Consider the following 17,136-nt stretch of genomic DNA (forward strand, 5'->3'; position numbering starts at 1 on the left):
GGCCGTCGTGATCTCGCACATGCGCGGAAATGCCGGTGTGGTTCCGCGCATGCACAGACCGGCCAGCAGATTCTGGCCATGCGCAGCGGGTGCTCTTCTCCGCGCTGGCCATGGCGGAACCCTACAGGGGCCGGCGCGGAAGGAAGGAGCCCCCATGGCACAGGCCTGCTCGCAGATCGGTGGGCCCCGATCGCGGGCCAGGCCACCGTGGGGGCCCCCCCGCAACCCTCCGAGGACCGCCCCAGCCATCTTACCTGCCAGGTCCCGCCGTGCGGGACCATGTCTAACCCACGCCGGTGGGGCTGGCCAAAAACGGAAGGCCCCTCGGCCCATCGGGGCCTGGAGAATTGCTGAGGCGGGTGGGGGGGGGGGGGTGTGCTGCCAATGGCCCCGACCGGTGTGGCGTGAATCCCGCCCCCGTCCCGAAAACCGGTGCCGGAGAATACGGCAGCCGGAGTCGGGACGACGGGGCGGGATTCGCGCCACCCCCGGGATTCTCCGACCCGGCGGGGGTCGGAGAATCCCGCTGACTGTATTTCAGAACATGTCCTTATCTATGTGATTGAGGGAAATGCCAAATTGAGCAAAGCAAAACAGTTTTTGTGATTTACTCAGCTTCAACCTTGTACAATGATCCATGTTTACGAAACAAGATATTTTGTGAAGGAAACCTCTTTCTGAAACCACAGAAAGGTGCGCGATTCAGCCATTGCGTTGGCATTAGGGGTGATGGGTGAATCGCGGACGTGGCTCAAATGGGGCTTCGCGCTGGGTGTGATCTGGATTGCACCTCACTGGACGTGATCCAGATAATGATACTTAAATGAGTCATTAGGCTCATTTAAATATGCCAACACCGACTTCACCCGATGCCTGGGAGTCACTGGCCACACCGGATAGGCCTCAACTGGGTGGCAATTAGTACTGGTCTCTGTCATAATATGCACCAGTATTTTATAGTGCAGACACACACACTGATGGACATGCAGTGGGACGAAACAGCAGACACAACACCGCAGCCAATCACCAGTGAGAGCACACGCACTATAAAGACAGGGGACAGGAGAGTTCCCGCTCATTCTAGTAGCAGCCAGCTCGGAGCACAGAGCTCACAGCCTGCAACACAGACATTCACCATGTGCTGAGTGCATCACCTGGTTAGGACTAGGCAAGGGTCAACAGTTAAAGCTGGTATTGCATTTATCCACAGTTCAAGTATGTTAATATAATTAACCTTATAATATAATAGAGTTGCACCACTTCAAGTGTTGGTGACCTGTTTGTGATCCAGAACACCCAACACATCAGTCCCCACAAGCGGAGACTGGTTGTGATGGCCACTGGAGGGTCTCGGAGGCCATTGGAGTCCGCTGGGTCGCCGGGGATGGAGCAGGGAAGTACCCTGGAACACCCCCCTGGCACAGGGGCACCCTGCCCAACCTGGGATTGCCTGGGTGTCTGATTGACACCTCTAGGGTGCAAGAGGCTTTTCTTGGCGGCCAGACTGGCAATACCTGGGTGTCTGGGTGACAGGTTGGAAATGCCAAGTGCGCTTTAAGGGGGGAGAAACATGCCCATGAAAGGGGGGAGGAGGTGGCATATGACGGGTGGGGGTTTCCCGAAATAGGGGGGGCAAAAGGGAGGCTGGAGGGCCTGAAAAGGGAAGCCCTCAATGACCCCATAGCACGGTGTCCATATTGCGGGTGGGGTTATGCCCATGTGTGAGGAGAGGGCATTGCCTATGGGTTGGGAGTGAGGGTGTGGTGGACCCTCAAGCTCACTTAGGCAAAGGGACACCCTTTCAAAACAGCACCCCGATCTCTGAGGAGCCGGTCTAGGCGGCGAGTTGAGCTCTCCATTGCTGAAAGAATTTCAAGTGTGGGATGGACCATGGAGAAACTCCCCAAAAAATTACTTGAGTTTGGTGAATCCAGGTCTGGATCTCACCCAAAATGCCAGTGGGAAATACCCCACCAAACTCGCCCAAAATGACACTGAGGGAAGGATTCTCCGGCCGCGTCCGCTCAACATCAATGGAGTTCTCCATTGTACGCGGCAGGCGGGGCGGGAGAATCCAGCCCTTAGACATTTTTGGCTGAATTGCGTTCAAGATTTCTCAACTGATGCTGTCATCTGTTAACAGGATGTGGAGATGCCGGCATTGGACTGGGGTGAGCACAGTAAGAAGTCTTACAACACCAGGTTAAAGTCCAACATGTTTGTTTCAAACACTAGCTTTCGGAGCACTGCTCCTTCCTCAGGTCCTGAGGAAGGAGTAGTGTTCCGAAAGCTAGTGTTTGAAACAAACATGTTGGACTTTAACCTGGTGTTGTAAGACTTATATCTGTTAACAGTGAATAGCTGGGGCATCATTCACTGATCTGCTTCTCCTTAAAGATCTCCTGTGGGGCTTAGTTTTAATGTTCTTTGCCATTCTAAAGTCTTTCATTAAACTTTGGAAGACAAAAAGTTAACATAGCTTATTGTAGGCTTTGCTAATTAATCACATGGAATGATGAAATAAGTAACCATAAGTTTCTTCTGTCCATTGACCAGTTTTATCAATTACATTGGTTCTTGTTTCCTTCTCTCCTCAGGTAGTGCTGGAACCCCTGTAATGTTCGATGATAAAGGCGATGCTCCAGGCCGCTATGATATCTTTCAGTATCAGCTTGCTGGCAACAATACCTGGGAATACCGCAGAATTGGTCAATGGACAGACCACCTTCATCTCAATGTAAGTCACACCTTGTTGTGTTATTGACGTTGTATGGACCATCTAAGCAGAAGCAGCATGGGGTGTGTGTGGGGGGGGGGGGGGGGGGGGGATACATGTCAACAATATGATGCTTATTTGAAGGGAACATGCATGAGAGATCGGGCCAGAAGCGCTAATTGTCTGGACCATGCTGGCATCAAACATTATCCATTCACCCCATGCTGGCAACTCTAGATTTATCTTTTGTATCTCTGGGAAATATTTTTTGGATGCTAATTGCTTAAGTACTTTGTTGCATCCCTTGAACCAATTGCAGGCATTAAACCAACTACCAGAAGAGTTGAAGCCGTTTCCAATAGCAACAAAAATTTTGTGACAGCGTGTACAGCGGCTGGCCACACAGTGATTTCAATGCTCTGCTGGCCCATATCCATTATCCTATGAATAAGCTTAAAACTGCTAGATGAAAGCACCTAAAAGATTAATATTTGGAGAACACTTTGGCGTTTGTTCATTTTTGCACACATCATTACTTCAGGTAGATAGCTTTGACTAGTTCCTGAAAGATTGAGAACTGGTGCTTCCTGTTTGAAGAATTAATTTAATCTGAATGGCAGAGGATCTCAATATAAAATGAAGAAGCGGCAAGTGACAGGACTTATTTCGGCAATTGTGCATCTTCCCCTTAATGGCATTGAATGTGAATAAAGAGGGCAGAGCTGTCTTCTGCTGATGCTCGTTGTTCTGTGCAGGTCATGAGAAATGATAGTTTGCTGTCCAGTTTCAGTAAGTGACTATTTGGGCAAATGTTGGGAATGTTTTCTTGTAATGATATAAATGTGCCCCAAAACTTCTGACCAGTGTCGGAACCGCTGCTCTGATCAGAAAACAGCGTACTTACCTCGACAATGTTTGAAAGACTCCGATGCAACAGCTGGAAGAACTCCTTAAGCGCAGAAACCCACGCAGAGAGCAGCAAAGAGAATCACCCCCCCCCCCCCCCATCCTTCATTTATTATAGCACTAGTTGCCGTAAGGTAAGTTTAAATGTCCAGTGTGAATGTGAATGAAAAGGTGAATGAATGAGTAAATGGGTAGGTTGGTGAGCTAGGTGGGTGGAGTGGATGGGGCAAGTGGATAAGGTGGCAGGAAGGTCTGGTGACAAGGTGGCATATGATTGAGGTGTTGGGTAGGTATGGTGGGAGGTGGGTGAAGTGGTGGTTTAGTGTAATGGGTTAATAGCTATGGTGAAAGTGAAATTCGCTGAGGACCATGGACTGCTCTTTGCTTTTGAGAGAGAGCTGACTGGTGGTGATTTAACCTGAGGGTCAGCGTAGCTTAGGTACGGTTGAGAAGGTGAGGCCTTGAGCAATAACCTCAGCCAGTACAGGAATTGAACATGCACTATCGGCATCGCTCCGCTTCACGAACCAGCTGCCCTGCCAACTGACCTAAACCAGCCCCCAATAGTTATGGCAATGCATTACTGATGTTTATCATGATGCAACGGTGACATCAGCAGTCATGTGCGAAAGACTCTGAAGACCAGATGGAATAGTTTGTACACAAGACAGACATACCGATTCTGTAGCCCATCTTTGTTAATAAAGCAGTAACATCCTAAATCAGATCGGAATTATTCAAGATGAGACAACCCCATGACCAACAAATGAAACAGTAGGTGGTTAGGGTGGTATGATGGGAGGTGGGTGGCGAGATGTCAGGCCAGGGGCTAGTCAGGTCAGGTAGGGATAGGTTGTTGGGTTTGGTCAGGTGGGGGGGGGGGGGGGGGGGGTAGTTGGGATTAGTTGGCTGGGCAGAGGGTTGGTTGGCTGGGAAGTGTGAATGACTGAGGGCGGGGCTTGGGTGTCAGTTGTATGGTTACTCAGGAGTTGGACTAGGAATTTTCTGTCTCATGTTTCCTGGGTAATTATTCAGGTAAGTAATTCAGAACTGTTCATAGTCTCTGACTCTTTTTCAGAGGGTTCCGGGGAGCAGGGGAATTACCCATTGGAAGTTCAAACTTCACGGGCAATTGCAACTTCACGGAGTCAATGTGTTGGGACCTCCATGGGGCCCCGACGTGCATCTTGGGTTGAACGTCTGGCCTCCGACAAACAGGAAACCGGAAAATCTGGGACGGAGACAAAGGTTAAAGTCCAGTGACGAGATTTAGCGGAGTGACATTTACTTAATGGTCTCCTGTGGCTCTGTTAATTGGGCTTAAATGGTGCTGAAAAGACAAAGGTGACCAGTTGCTTCCTTGAAGCAAAAAATAGGCCATGTAAAACCAAGCAATCAATTAAAGAATTCGCCAGTCGCGCACTTCAGAGTTACAAATGATACCGACTAAAGTATCCAATGCATCACACTGCTAGGTTAGAAACAAACCCGTAGTTTGAAATCTTTTTGTTGAAATTTCCAAGCTTTGCAATGGCGAATCAGGTCAGAACAACCCTAAATTCCTCACCAATGTTAATCTACACCAGGCTATAAAACTGGTCGGCATCTGTGTGTGTGTTAAAGCTCTCATGACAATTAGCATGTTTCAATGTGATTTGTAATATCAGACTTAAATTTCGAGCCCATACAGAAAAAAAGCAGGTTGCCCTTAAGGCCAGTCTATAAATTGCCAGTATTGAACTGGAGTTATAGAAGGAATGATAGGCCATTATAATCCGGGAATGCTCGTAACTTCACAGCAGCAATGTTCCCAGCTGAATTCTGGTATTTATTTAGTTTTTCATGTCTGACCCTGATAATTAAACAGTTAAATCTGTAAGGATTAGAGCAGTAATGTTATCCTGTTATGTGGAATGGGCAAGTCTCATGTGATTAAGTTCAAATCACAGGGTTGGAACAAAAGGAAAAGGTTTATCCTCTGACTATTCCTCTTTATAAGTCACCTAGAAATTCTCAACACTGGATGAAAAGACATTGCACATTTCAGCACCAGCACCCACCCACGCCACACCAAAAAAAAGCATTCACTAAGCATGGGCGGGATTCTCCCCTACCCGGCGGGACGGGGGGTCCCAGCGTGATGGAGTGGCGGGAACCACTCCGGCGTCGGGCCGCCCCAAAGGTGCGTATGTCTCCGCACCTTCAGGGGCCAAGCCCTCACCTTGAGGTGCTGGGCCCGCGCTGGAGCAGTTTCCGCTCAACCGGCTGGCGGGAAAGGCCTTTGGCGCCACGCCAGCCAGGGACGAAAGGTCTTCACCGAGCGACGTGGGTCCGCGCATGCGCGAGAGCGTCAGCGGCTGCTGACATCATCCCCGCACATGCGCAGGGGAGGGGGGTCTCGTCTGCCTCTGCCATATTGAAGACCATGGCGAAGGCGGAAGAAAAAGTGTGCCCCCACGGCACAGGCCGGCCCACGGATTGATGGGCCACGATTGCGGATCAGGCCACCATGGGGGCACCCCCCGGGGCCAGATCGCCTCACGCCCCCCCCCCCAGGACCCCGGAGCCCACCGCGCCGCCTTGTCCCGCTGTTCAAAAGGTGGTTTAATCCACGCTGGCGGGACAGGCATTCCAGCAGCGGGTCTTCGGCCCATCGCGGGCCGGAGAATCGTCGGGGTGGGCCCGCCGACTGGCGCGGCGCGATTCCCGCCCCCGCCGAATCTCTGGTGGCAGAGACTTTGGGACACGGCGGGGGCGGGATTCACGCCAGCCCCCGGCGATTCTCCGACCCGGCGGGGGGTCGGAGAATCCCGCCCCATACTTCAGCTAGTCACATGTCCAGAAGTGCCCATCATTAAAATAAACAAGCACACTCATATTATTACATAATTGCAAGGGCCCACTCAACTGAATAGAACTCACTCTGCAATTGGATTTAATGCACGTCAGGAAAGTGAAAATTGTTGTTACGTGGAGGAGTTTTATTTCTTGTCTTTGGACCTTATGACAATACTGGTCGGATACATGATGATATTGCGACAGCAGAACTCAGCAGAATACCAGTCTGATCCCCTGCTATTGTTTGGCTCTTCCATATTAGCCAATGTGAGAAGTGAGCTCTCTGTGGGTTGCTCTATCAGGTTGTATTGGCAAAGACTGGAGTTCAGATCACCCACTCCTAACCACAGATGATACATGACTAAAGGAAGACAGAAAAGCTATAACTGCTGGGAGTGATGGGAGGAGTGAGGGAGGGGGCAGTGGGATTATGGTGGTGTACTGGAGAGCTAAACAACTCCCAAAGAATTACTCCACTAGCTGGGCTGTTAGTTCAAGATGCTGATCGGTTATCCCTCTGAAAGCTTTACAAATTTATCCAGGGCATAGTCAAACCATGTAGACATTTTGGCATTACAATTGAAGGCATACAGCACAAAAACAAGCATGTTAGGCGGCGCTCTGGGAAGGTGAAGCGGTTAAGGTCGGTTCCGCCGCCGGTTCGTCCGATTCTCTTTGGTGTTTGCCGTGTGTTGGCAGTGGGAAGCGGCCCCTCTTTCCTGCTTCTGGAGCGAATGGATCGATTTGTTGCTTCAGAAATTCGGCTTTGAGTTTACCGCCCCTTTTTTTTGAAGAAAGAAGATATATCCTGCTACTGCATATTTCTGATCTTAACCAGCGCCTCTGTGGAATCTTCGTGTAAACCTAATCTTCTTAAAGTTTGAGTTGGAAGTGTGAAATGTCTCAGATTCAGGTTCATAACTCGCCCTCCAGTCTATCGCAGCCTCTTATGGGTAGCACTGTTGGCCAGGGCATTCCTTCTGGAATTGGCACTTTGCCATCAGAAAGTGCTAGTAGGCCCATTCAAAGCTCAGCTTTACCTTCCATGTCAGCCACTTCCACCACCGCAACTGCAGTTCCTTCAAACATGGCAAACCCCAAAGAGAAAACCCCTATGTGTCTTGTGAATGAGTTGGCCCGTTTCAACAAGATTCAGCCAGAGTACAAACTTTTAAATGAACTTGGTCCAGCTCATGCCAAGGTTTTTACAGTGCAGCTCACACTTGGTGACCAGCACTGGGAAGCTGAAGGAAGCAGCATTCAGAAGGCTCAGCATGCAGCAGCCGCAAAGGCCTTAGTGGAAACCAGTCTCCCAAAACCACCACCTCGTCCCCCACGTAATGATTCAAAAAATCTTGACTTTGTTACTTCAACAGTAGAATTGAATGACTTGTGTATGAAAATGGGAAAGAAACCGACCTACAGACCAATTGATCCTTACCCTGGGCTGTTAGGATCAGCTAAGGCCGGGCTACAATATGCTGAGAAATAATGCTTACCCTCAAAGGTACTTTTACCCTGTCCCTCCTGTTGGACCAGTCACTTACCAAGTTGAACTTGATGTGGAGATGCCGGCGTTGGACTGGGGTGAGGACAGTACGAAGTCTTACAACACCAGGTTAAAGTCCAACAGGTTTGTTTCGATGTCACTAGCTTTCGGAGCGCTGCTCCTTCCTCAGGTGAATGAAGAGGTCTGTTCCAGAAACACATATATAGACAAATTCAAAGATGCCAAACAATGCTTGGAATGCGAGCATTAGCAGGTGATTAAATCTTTACAGATCCAGAGATGGGGTAACCCCAGGTTAAAGAGGTGTGAATTGTACCAAGCCAGGACAGTTGGTAGGATTTCGCAGGCCAGATGGTGGGGGATGAATGTAATGCGACATGAATCCCAGGTCCCGGTTGAGGCCGCACTCATGTGTTCGGAACTTGGCTATAAGTTTCTGCTCGGCGATTCTGCGTTGTCGCGGGTCCTGAAGGCCGCCATCAATGACGGTCACATCAGCACTTCGCTTTACCGCAAACCTACGGATAACCTCATGATGCTCCACTTCTCCAGCTTCCACCCTAAACACATTAAAGAAGCCATCCCCTATGGACAAGCGCTCCGAATACACAGGATCTGCTCAGACGAGGAGGAGCGTAACAGACATCTACAGACGTTGAAAGATGCCCTCGTACGAACGGGATATGGCACTCGACTCATCGATCGACAGTTCCAACGCGCCACAGCGAAAAACCGGACCGACCTCCTCAGAAGACAAACATGGGACACAACCGACAGAATACCCTTCGTCGTCCAGTACTTCCCCGGAGCGGAGAAACTACGTCATCTTCTTCACAGCCTTCAACACGTCATTGATGACGATGAACATCTTGCCAAGGTCATCCCCACACCCCCACTACTTGCCTTCAAACAACCGCGCAACCTCAAACGAACCATTGTTTGCAGCAAACTACCCAGTCTTCAGAACAGCGACCACGACACCACACAACCCTGTCATGGCAATCTCTGCAAGACGTGCCAGATCATCGACATGGATACCACCATTACACGTGAGACCACCACCCACCAGGTACGCGGTACATACTTGTGCGACTCGGCCAACGTTGTCTACCTCATACGCTGCAGGAAAGGATGTCCCGAAGCGTGGTACATTGGCGAGACCATGCAGACGCTGCGACAACGAATGAACGGACATCGCGCAACAATCACCAGGCAGGAATGTCCCCTTCCAGTCGGGGAACACTTCAGCAGTCAAGGGCATTCAGCCTCTGATCTCCGGGTAAGCGTTCTCCAAGGCGGCCTTCAGGACCCGCGACAACGCAGAATCGCCGAGCAGAAACTTATAGCCAAGTTCCGCACACATGAGTGCGGCCTCAACCGGGACCTGGGATTCATGTCGCATTACATTCATCCCCCACCATCTGGCCTGCGAAATCCTACCAACTGTCCTGGCTTGGCACAATTCACACCTCTTTAACCTGGGGTTACCCCATCTCTGGATCTGTAAAGATTTAATCACCTGCTAATGCTCGCATTCCAAGCATTGTTTGGCATCTTTGAATTTGTCTATATATGTGTTTCTGGAACAGACCTCTTCATTCACCTGAGGAAGGAGCAGCGCTCCGAAAGCTAGTGACATCGAAACAAACCTGTTGGACTTTAACCTGGTGTTGTAAGACTTCGTACTGTACAAGTTGAACTTGTAATTGGAAATCAGCAGTTCCAGGGAAAAGGAAGGTCAAGACAGGCTGCTAAACATGATGCAGCTGCTAAAGCACTCAAAGCCTTGCAAAATGAAACCCTGCCATCCAAGTTACAAACTGTTAATGGAAAAGAACCAGGAGCGAAATTCTCCCACCCGCCCCGCCACATTTCTGCCCCGACCGGCCGGCGGGAGTCTCCGTAACACCGGCCGGTCAATGGGGTTTCCCATTGTGGGGCAGCCCCACGCCGTCGGGAAACCCCCAGGCGCCGGCAAAACGGAGACTCCCGCCGGCGGAGAATGACGCCCCAGATGAGGATGATCTCAATAAATCCGAAATAAGCCAAGTTTTTGAGATTGCACTGAAAAGAAATATGCCTGTGAACTTTGAAGTAATAAAAGAAAGTGGCCCTCCTCACATGAAAAGTTTTGTAACTAAAGTAATGGTTGGAGAATTTTCAGCTGAAGGAGAAGGGAAAAGTAAGAACATTTCCAAGAAAGCTGCCGCAATTGCTGTTCTGGAGGAACTGAAGAAACTTCCACAGTTTCCGATTGTAGAAAAAGTGAAACCACGCATAAAAAAGAAAACTAAATCAATAGTGGAGACAAGTCCAGAGTATGGGCAAGGAATGAATCCAATCAGCCGTCTAGCTCAAATTCAGTAAGCAAAAAAAGAAAAGGAGCCTGAATATACATTAATGGTAGAACGAGGCCTTCCTCGCCTCAGAGAGTTTGTTATGCGGGTTAAAATTGGTGGTCAAGTAGGAGAGGGAATGGGCCCAAATAAGAAAGTTGCCAAGCGAAATGCAGCTGAGAAAATGTTGGAGCTTTTAGGTTTTAAAGTTCCCCAGCCTCAGCCACCTAAACCAGCTTTGAAAACTGAAGAAAAGCCAACAGTGAAAGATCCTGTTAAAGGGCGGAAAGTGACCTTTTTCGAGCCTGGTTCCTCTGTAGAAGATAGTGCAACAGTTAAAGATGGGAGCATGCGTCTAGAAGATGAGTTTCGAATGCCATACCCCAGCCACCAGCAACTACCTTCAGGAATCCTTCCTATGGTTCCTGAGGTAGCACAGGCTGTTGGTGTCAATCAAGGGCATCATACCAAAGATTTCAACAGGCCTGCAGCAAATCCAGCCATGGCCACTGTCACCGCAATGATAGCAAGAGAACTCCTATATGGTGGAACGTCCTTAACTGCAGAAGCAATTTTGAAAAATAATCCTGCAGCCCGCAAGCCACAAAGCACCCTTACCAGACCTTCAGAACAGTTGGACTTTTTGGCTAGTGTTCAAGGATTACAGGCTAAATATAAGGATTTTCCAAAAAACAATAAAAATGAGTATGTGTCTCTGATGAATTGTTCCTCTCAACCTCCTCTGATCAGTCACAGAATTGGAAAAGATGTTGAGTCCTGTCATGATATGGCTGCTCTTAATATCTTAAAACTATTGTCTGAGCTGGACCAACAAAATGTAGACATACCAAGAACAGGAAATGGACCAATTGCTGTATGTGTGAAACAAGAAATTGATGGTGATTCTCTCATCAAACCGGCTCACCCAAACACTTTAGGACAAACACTGGATGTCACTGACTGAAAGCCTTTTATTGACCCAAAGCGCCAGGCACCAGAGAAAATTGGATGCTTCCTGTTCTGTGACATGTAGCTTATGTTTTAGACAACTACAGTTTGAATCTTGCTGTAGTGTCTAAATCATTAAGTTGCTTAACTTTTTAAAATAGTAATGCATTTCAACATTAATTCATTTTTTTTGATGAAGGAAATTTGTTCCTAATGTTTCATTGGAACCTTGTTCACACCAATATCCAGCAGCAAAAGGTTAGAATTTCTGTTGATGACTCTCCAATAGTACATTACATGATGATTGAAAAATTGCTTAACAAAATCAGGGTCATAGCCAATGTATGTAGTTCATGATTTGGTACCTGTCTGAATTGGCCGTTGGTGTAACAAACCATTTGGGTTTGACAAAACTTGGTGCTAGTTTAAAAAGTAGTGTGCCTGCATTTTCATAATTTGTATATCCGAAAGAAGCAAGTTGAAACTCTAAATTGAGTTCTGTTTCAATAAGTTAATTTTTAAAAAACTGCCTCTTTTCTTCACCCTTAAAAGATGGTATCAAGTCTCAGTTCTAGGTTAAGTTTGTATTTTTTAATCTAAAGGTTTTTTTTAATTTGGCAATTCTGAAGGACTTTGCTTTTTGTTTTTATATTAAACTTTGTTTATATAAAAATTAAATGAGTAATTTTCAACAGTGCACAAGAATTACATTGTTGGATATGATCTGTTACCTAGCTTATACCAGAAATTGCAGATTACTGTAAATCTTGGTGTAGGGTAAAATGTAAGATGTTGTCTTGTACTTTATTAATGCTTTGATGTAATGTTCCATGTGATGTACACAAAGTGTGTACAGTAAACATTTTGCTTATTGTTCAAGTAAAGCATGAAACCCTTGCCAACTCAGTCAAAACTTTGTTACTTTACTTTTGGACTTTTGTTTTCCTTCCCATGCATGTATTGTACCTATGGAATGGAGAAGTAAAAATTGGTGTTTGTGCAAAAGTACTGGTGGCTTTTTTTGGCATAACACATTTTATCAATGTGAAGCTGAGTTAAAGGAGTTGTAAACCACTGTCAAAATTTAAACTTTGATTTATAAACTGCTTCAACATTTTTTTTTAAAGAAAAGAAAAAAAAAACAAGCATGTTATGCCAAAGCTTTTATGAAACACAATTCAGGCCAGAGCCGGAGTATTGTATTTAATTCTGGCCACTGTGCATTAAGAAGGAGATTGAGTCCTTAGGGTGCAGTGAGTATTTATAGAATGGAACCACTGATGCGTGACTTCAGTTATATGGGGAGACGAGAGAAGCTGGGACTGCTCCCTTCAGTGAGGAGAATGCCGAAGAGAAATTTACTGAAGACACTAAAAATCATAAGGTGCTTCAATGGAGTAAATAAAGAGAAGCAGTTTCCACTGGCATAAGGGTCAGTAACCAGAAGATGCAGATTTGAGATAATTGGACTGAAAACCTAAGGAAAGACGAGGATAATTTCTTTATTTACACAGCAAGTTGCAATGCTCTGGAAGCCTTTCAGAGGGGAATGAAATAAAAACTGAAGGCATAAAAAATGCAGGGGAATAAGGAAAGAGTAAGGGACTGGGACGAATTAGATAGCTCTTTCAATGAACCAGCACAGGTATGATGTAGTGCAGTGTTTTTCAGACTTTATTTCCAGGATCCACTTTTGCCAATTGGCTGAACCTCGTGACCCACGTCAGCCGGCCTTCACGACTCACACCATGATCTTCACGACACACGCCACATTCGCTTACCTGGAGCCTGTTTAGTCCTCACGATCTCACTTGAATCAGGTTCAAAGGAGGAGCGGGGAATGCGCATATCAGGTGCAGAGTTCAACCAATTCCTTTGTGCCATCTTCATTTTATGAAAACGGAAATCCAACCTCGCATATGTATGCCGTTGTGAAGGGCAATTGCAACAAAAATGCTTGTTTTGCTCAGCACTGGATACTACTGTGAAATGCTACCCCAGCTGACAGACTAATGAGCTTTTTTGGGATGTTTTTAATATAGTATCAGAGATCAGCTACAGCAGCACAGTATATTAATTTGGAGTCGGCTGTAAGTTAATAACTGAGTCTGGGGTCTTGTACCCTTGTACCCAGGAATATTTAAAACCCAGTCCTGCCCTTGAGCCAGGTCTCTGTTATCGCCACAGCATCATATTTTCACATCGCAATCTGCACCTGTAACTCCCCAATCTTATTTACTTTACTTTGCGATTTCACACATATGCATAGTACCCCTGATTTAGATGCCATGACTATCTCCCTTACTCCGACTTCACCTGTAAACTTACCCATCTCTATACTAGTGCTATCTCTCCCTCTTAATATTTTGTGCACCCTGGTATTCACCTCTACTATTTTCTCTCAGCTTCCTATGATTAAGGTTGCCAACTGCAACTATGTGCATGCCTGGAGATTTCATCACATGACTTGGCCCCACACTCCAGCCAACACATCCATTCTTGTGATGCACTGCCTTCCCAAGCCAATTGGAAAGCAAAAAGACCCGCTCCCCAATTGGGCGATGCTTGACTTACCAGCCAGACAGCCTTTATCTCATTTTCAATGTTCTTATATCTGGTAAAGGGAAATGTTCAAAGAAAAAGAAGGAATAAACTATTTTTTTAATGTCTCAATGATGTTTCTCCAAGGTTTCCCAGTGCCGTCTTCTGGAGATTGATCTTCAGCTCCTGGAGAACTTTGAGGCCAATCCCTCCCACGATAGGGGAATCAAGAACAAGGGGACATCAAGTTAATACTTAAAGCCAAGCCATTTAGGGGGAGATAAGGAAGGATTTTTTCAGGAAAAGGTGGTATGTAGACCTCTAGAATGTTTGTTGGGACTTTTAAGCGCTTTTAAAGATTGAGAGGGATAGAATTTTAAATTAACGGTTTGGAGGAATATAGAGCGGAGATGGTTAAATTAAATTGAGCTGCGATCAGCCATGATCTAATTGAATGGTGAGCGTGTTTGTGTGGCTGAGTCGCCTACCTTTGTTCCTACCACATTTGCAGACAACCTCACAGCTGCTGTAGCACAATGAAGCAATTTAAACCGCATCTATTTGTTGTTATCTATAGTAGAAAATGCAACTAAATGATGTACTACATGCTTTCATCTGAATCATTTTCATAATCATGTTATATTTAGATGTTGTATTTGCTCCATTGGCTTTCAGCAAGCATATTAATGTGGTCTGCATGCTTTGAGAAGCCTGTGTCCACTCGTTAATCACACTGATGGACTCAGGTCAAACCATGTGGATCAGGGGGAGCATTTTTTGATGCATCCCGTGGTATGGTCAGTGCAGGGCCCCGACATGGCCTGGTGTCAGAGTGATTGTGAGCGCCCAGTGTCGCAAACTCTATCGCCATTCACCACCCTTGTCTCATTCCATTTCTTTAGCCACACTTCACTGCTGGCTCATTGCACTGGCAATAAACTATCTCATGGCGAATGGGATGGAATTAGAGGTTGGACAGTACGATTGATTTGTTGGAACTCTTCAGTTTTGGCCTTCCCAGTGTTTTCAAGGCAATTCACAGACGCCTAAAACACTAATACCACAGCAGAGGGACTTATATTCAACATAACTTAAACACATAGGCTTCTCTGAAATGCTGCAAGAACATTTGAACAGCACTTTCCTGCCACATTCAGGGGTGCGAAAAATATTTCAAATCACTCTCCGTTCATTGATTTTTCTATGCTTACATGTTGCTCTTATTTTTCCACACGCACTTCCCGACTCTCTTCCCCCTCCCCGTCTCCCCCCCTGTTTCCTTCCGTACCCACCCAAAGTGATTGCTGGGGGATGGGAATTTCAGGCCCCTCCTACCGGTGAGCTTTTCCGGTCCTGCTGAAGGTCAATGGACTTTTGAACGGCTCACTCTGTTTTAAGACCCCGCCCCAGCCGCGGTTTTGTCTGTAAAGCGCCGCCCCTGGTTTCCATTAAAGGGGAAATGTCATCATGAAAAAGGCATTTGTAAGGTTTTATTTTGCTTTCTGAGGCCATAATGAAGAACTGTGCCTTGTTTAATTTGTTTAAACATTTTGGCGCAATTTACCTCAACCTTCCTATGAACCTAGTGGGGACAAAAAACAAAAGATTGCCGAGGACTTTATATTGACTAACCTTCACCTTAAAGGCTGAAAAGGCGAAGATGTGTGGTTGTGATCCATCTCTGGCCTGTTGAAGCTAATTGAAGTTGACAGATACAAATGCACAGGAGCGAAGGGGATTCCAGCTTGCGACCCCTAGATTGTGACGCATCCATTTTTACCACCTAACGTGGAGTACTGTGCATTAGGTTAGTTGTGGTTTGTTGTCTTTACTCGTTTCCCTGCTTTCTCAACTCTTAACTACTAAATCCTCAACAAGAGCATTGGAAGATTTTCACAAAATCTTGAAGTCTAATATAACATAGTTTTTTCCCAGTCTTATGGATTTCAAATACAAATAATGGTAACCTATTTAGCTGTAGGGAAGCCCTGCCTCATCCACGTGGGTGTTAAAGCCAATGCCAAATTGGTCAGGGTCCTATATTTAGGCAGCCGCGCAAAAGCCTCATTTGAACATTGAAACAAATTGCTGCACTCATTTTGGAGCTGGTCACCAACGTACTTTTTCCCTCTATTGATGCACAAACTCCATTGGCATTTTCAGCATGAAGGGGTTTCAGGTCTTGAGCATGCAGCCTGATTGCCTTAAAAAGATAATAGCAAAGTGCAAAACGTGGAATATATTTCGTATTTTGCAGTGCAGAAAGGAGTGCCAAGTGCTCCTCCCGCCTTGACCAAGCAATTGCAGGCTGCTAGCTGGCCACCCTCACCCAGTCCCCAACCCCTACCCCCTGCGGTCCCACTATTGCTCACTTGTACCTTTGGTTCTCAGCATGACACAAAATTTGTAAGGTCCTGACTGGGTTAGGATTATGCCAGATTGGCCCTCACAGTTTTCCTGACTCATTCTGGTGTGGCTCGAGGTTTCATTCACTTCAGTCTGTTGGTCTCTTCATTTTGATGTTCCATCACTGTGCACCATCAAAATTGGGGGTCGGTTTAGCTCATTTGAATAGACATCTGGGGCGAAATTCTCCAAAATGGCGCAAATCAGTCGGGCATCGCGCCGGCCCAAAGGCGCGGAATGCTCCGCAGCTTTGGGGGCCGCGCCCCAACCTTGAGGGGCTAGGCCGGCACCGGACGAATTTCCGCCCCGCCAGCTGGCGGAAAAGGCCTTTGGTGTCCCGCCAGCTGCCGCGGAAATGACATCTCCGGGCTGTGCATGCGCAGGAGCGTCAGCGGCCGCTCACGGCATTCCCGCGCATGCGCAGTGGAGGGAGTCTCTTCCGCCTCCGCCATGGTGGAGACCGTGGCGAAGGCGGAAGGGAAAGAGTGCCCCCACGGCACAGGCCCGCCCGCGGATCGGTGGGCCCCGATCGCGGGCCAGGCCACCGTGGGGGCACCCCCTGGGGCCAGATCGCCCCGCGCCCCCTCCAGGACCCCGGAATCCGCCCGCGTCACCTTGTCCCACCGGTAAGGTAGGTGGTTTAATCTACGCCGGCGGGACAGGCATTTTAGCGGCGGGACTTCAGCCCATCCGGGCCGGAGAATAGCGGGGGGGGGGGGGCCGCCAACCGGCGCGGCATGATTCCCGCCCCCGCCGAATATCTGGTGGTGGAGAATTCGGCAACCGGCGGGGGCAGGATTCACGGCAGCCTCCGGCGATACTCCGACCCGGCCGGGGGGTCGGAGAATCGCGCCCTTGATTTGTGATGAAGAACAAAGCCAACAGCGTGAGTTCAATTCCCGTACCAGCTGAGGTTATTCATGAAGGCCTCAACT

General features: G+C 47.6%; 1 protein-coding gene and 1 pseudogene across 4 annotated transcripts in view; both read left to right on the forward strand.

Moving 5' to 3' along the window:
• Positions 1-17,136, forward strand: part of LOC140388266 (metabotropic glutamate receptor 7-like) — a 1,207,316-nt gene that overhangs the window by 825,798 nt on the left and 364,382 nt on the right. For all 4 annotated transcript variants that reach the window (XM_072472130.1, XM_072472129.1, XM_072472131.1 and 1 more), the window contains one exon: positions 2,598-2,737. In XM_072472130.1, coding sequence (XP_072328231.1) covers positions 2,598-2,737 — 140 coding nt within the window. The remainder of the gene's footprint in view (positions 1-2,597; positions 2,738-17,136) is intronic.
• Positions 7,192-12,092, forward strand: LOC140388267 (double-stranded RNA-binding protein Staufen homolog 1-like; annotated as a pseudogene).

The sequence above is a fragment of the Scyliorhinus torazame genome, chromosome 13 (assembly GCF_047496885.1).
Source record: "Scyliorhinus torazame isolate Kashiwa2021f chromosome 13, sScyTor2.1, whole genome shotgun sequence".
In the NCBI taxonomy this organism is placed as follows: domain Eukaryota; kingdom Metazoa; phylum Chordata; class Chondrichthyes; order Carcharhiniformes; family Scyliorhinidae; genus Scyliorhinus; species Scyliorhinus torazame.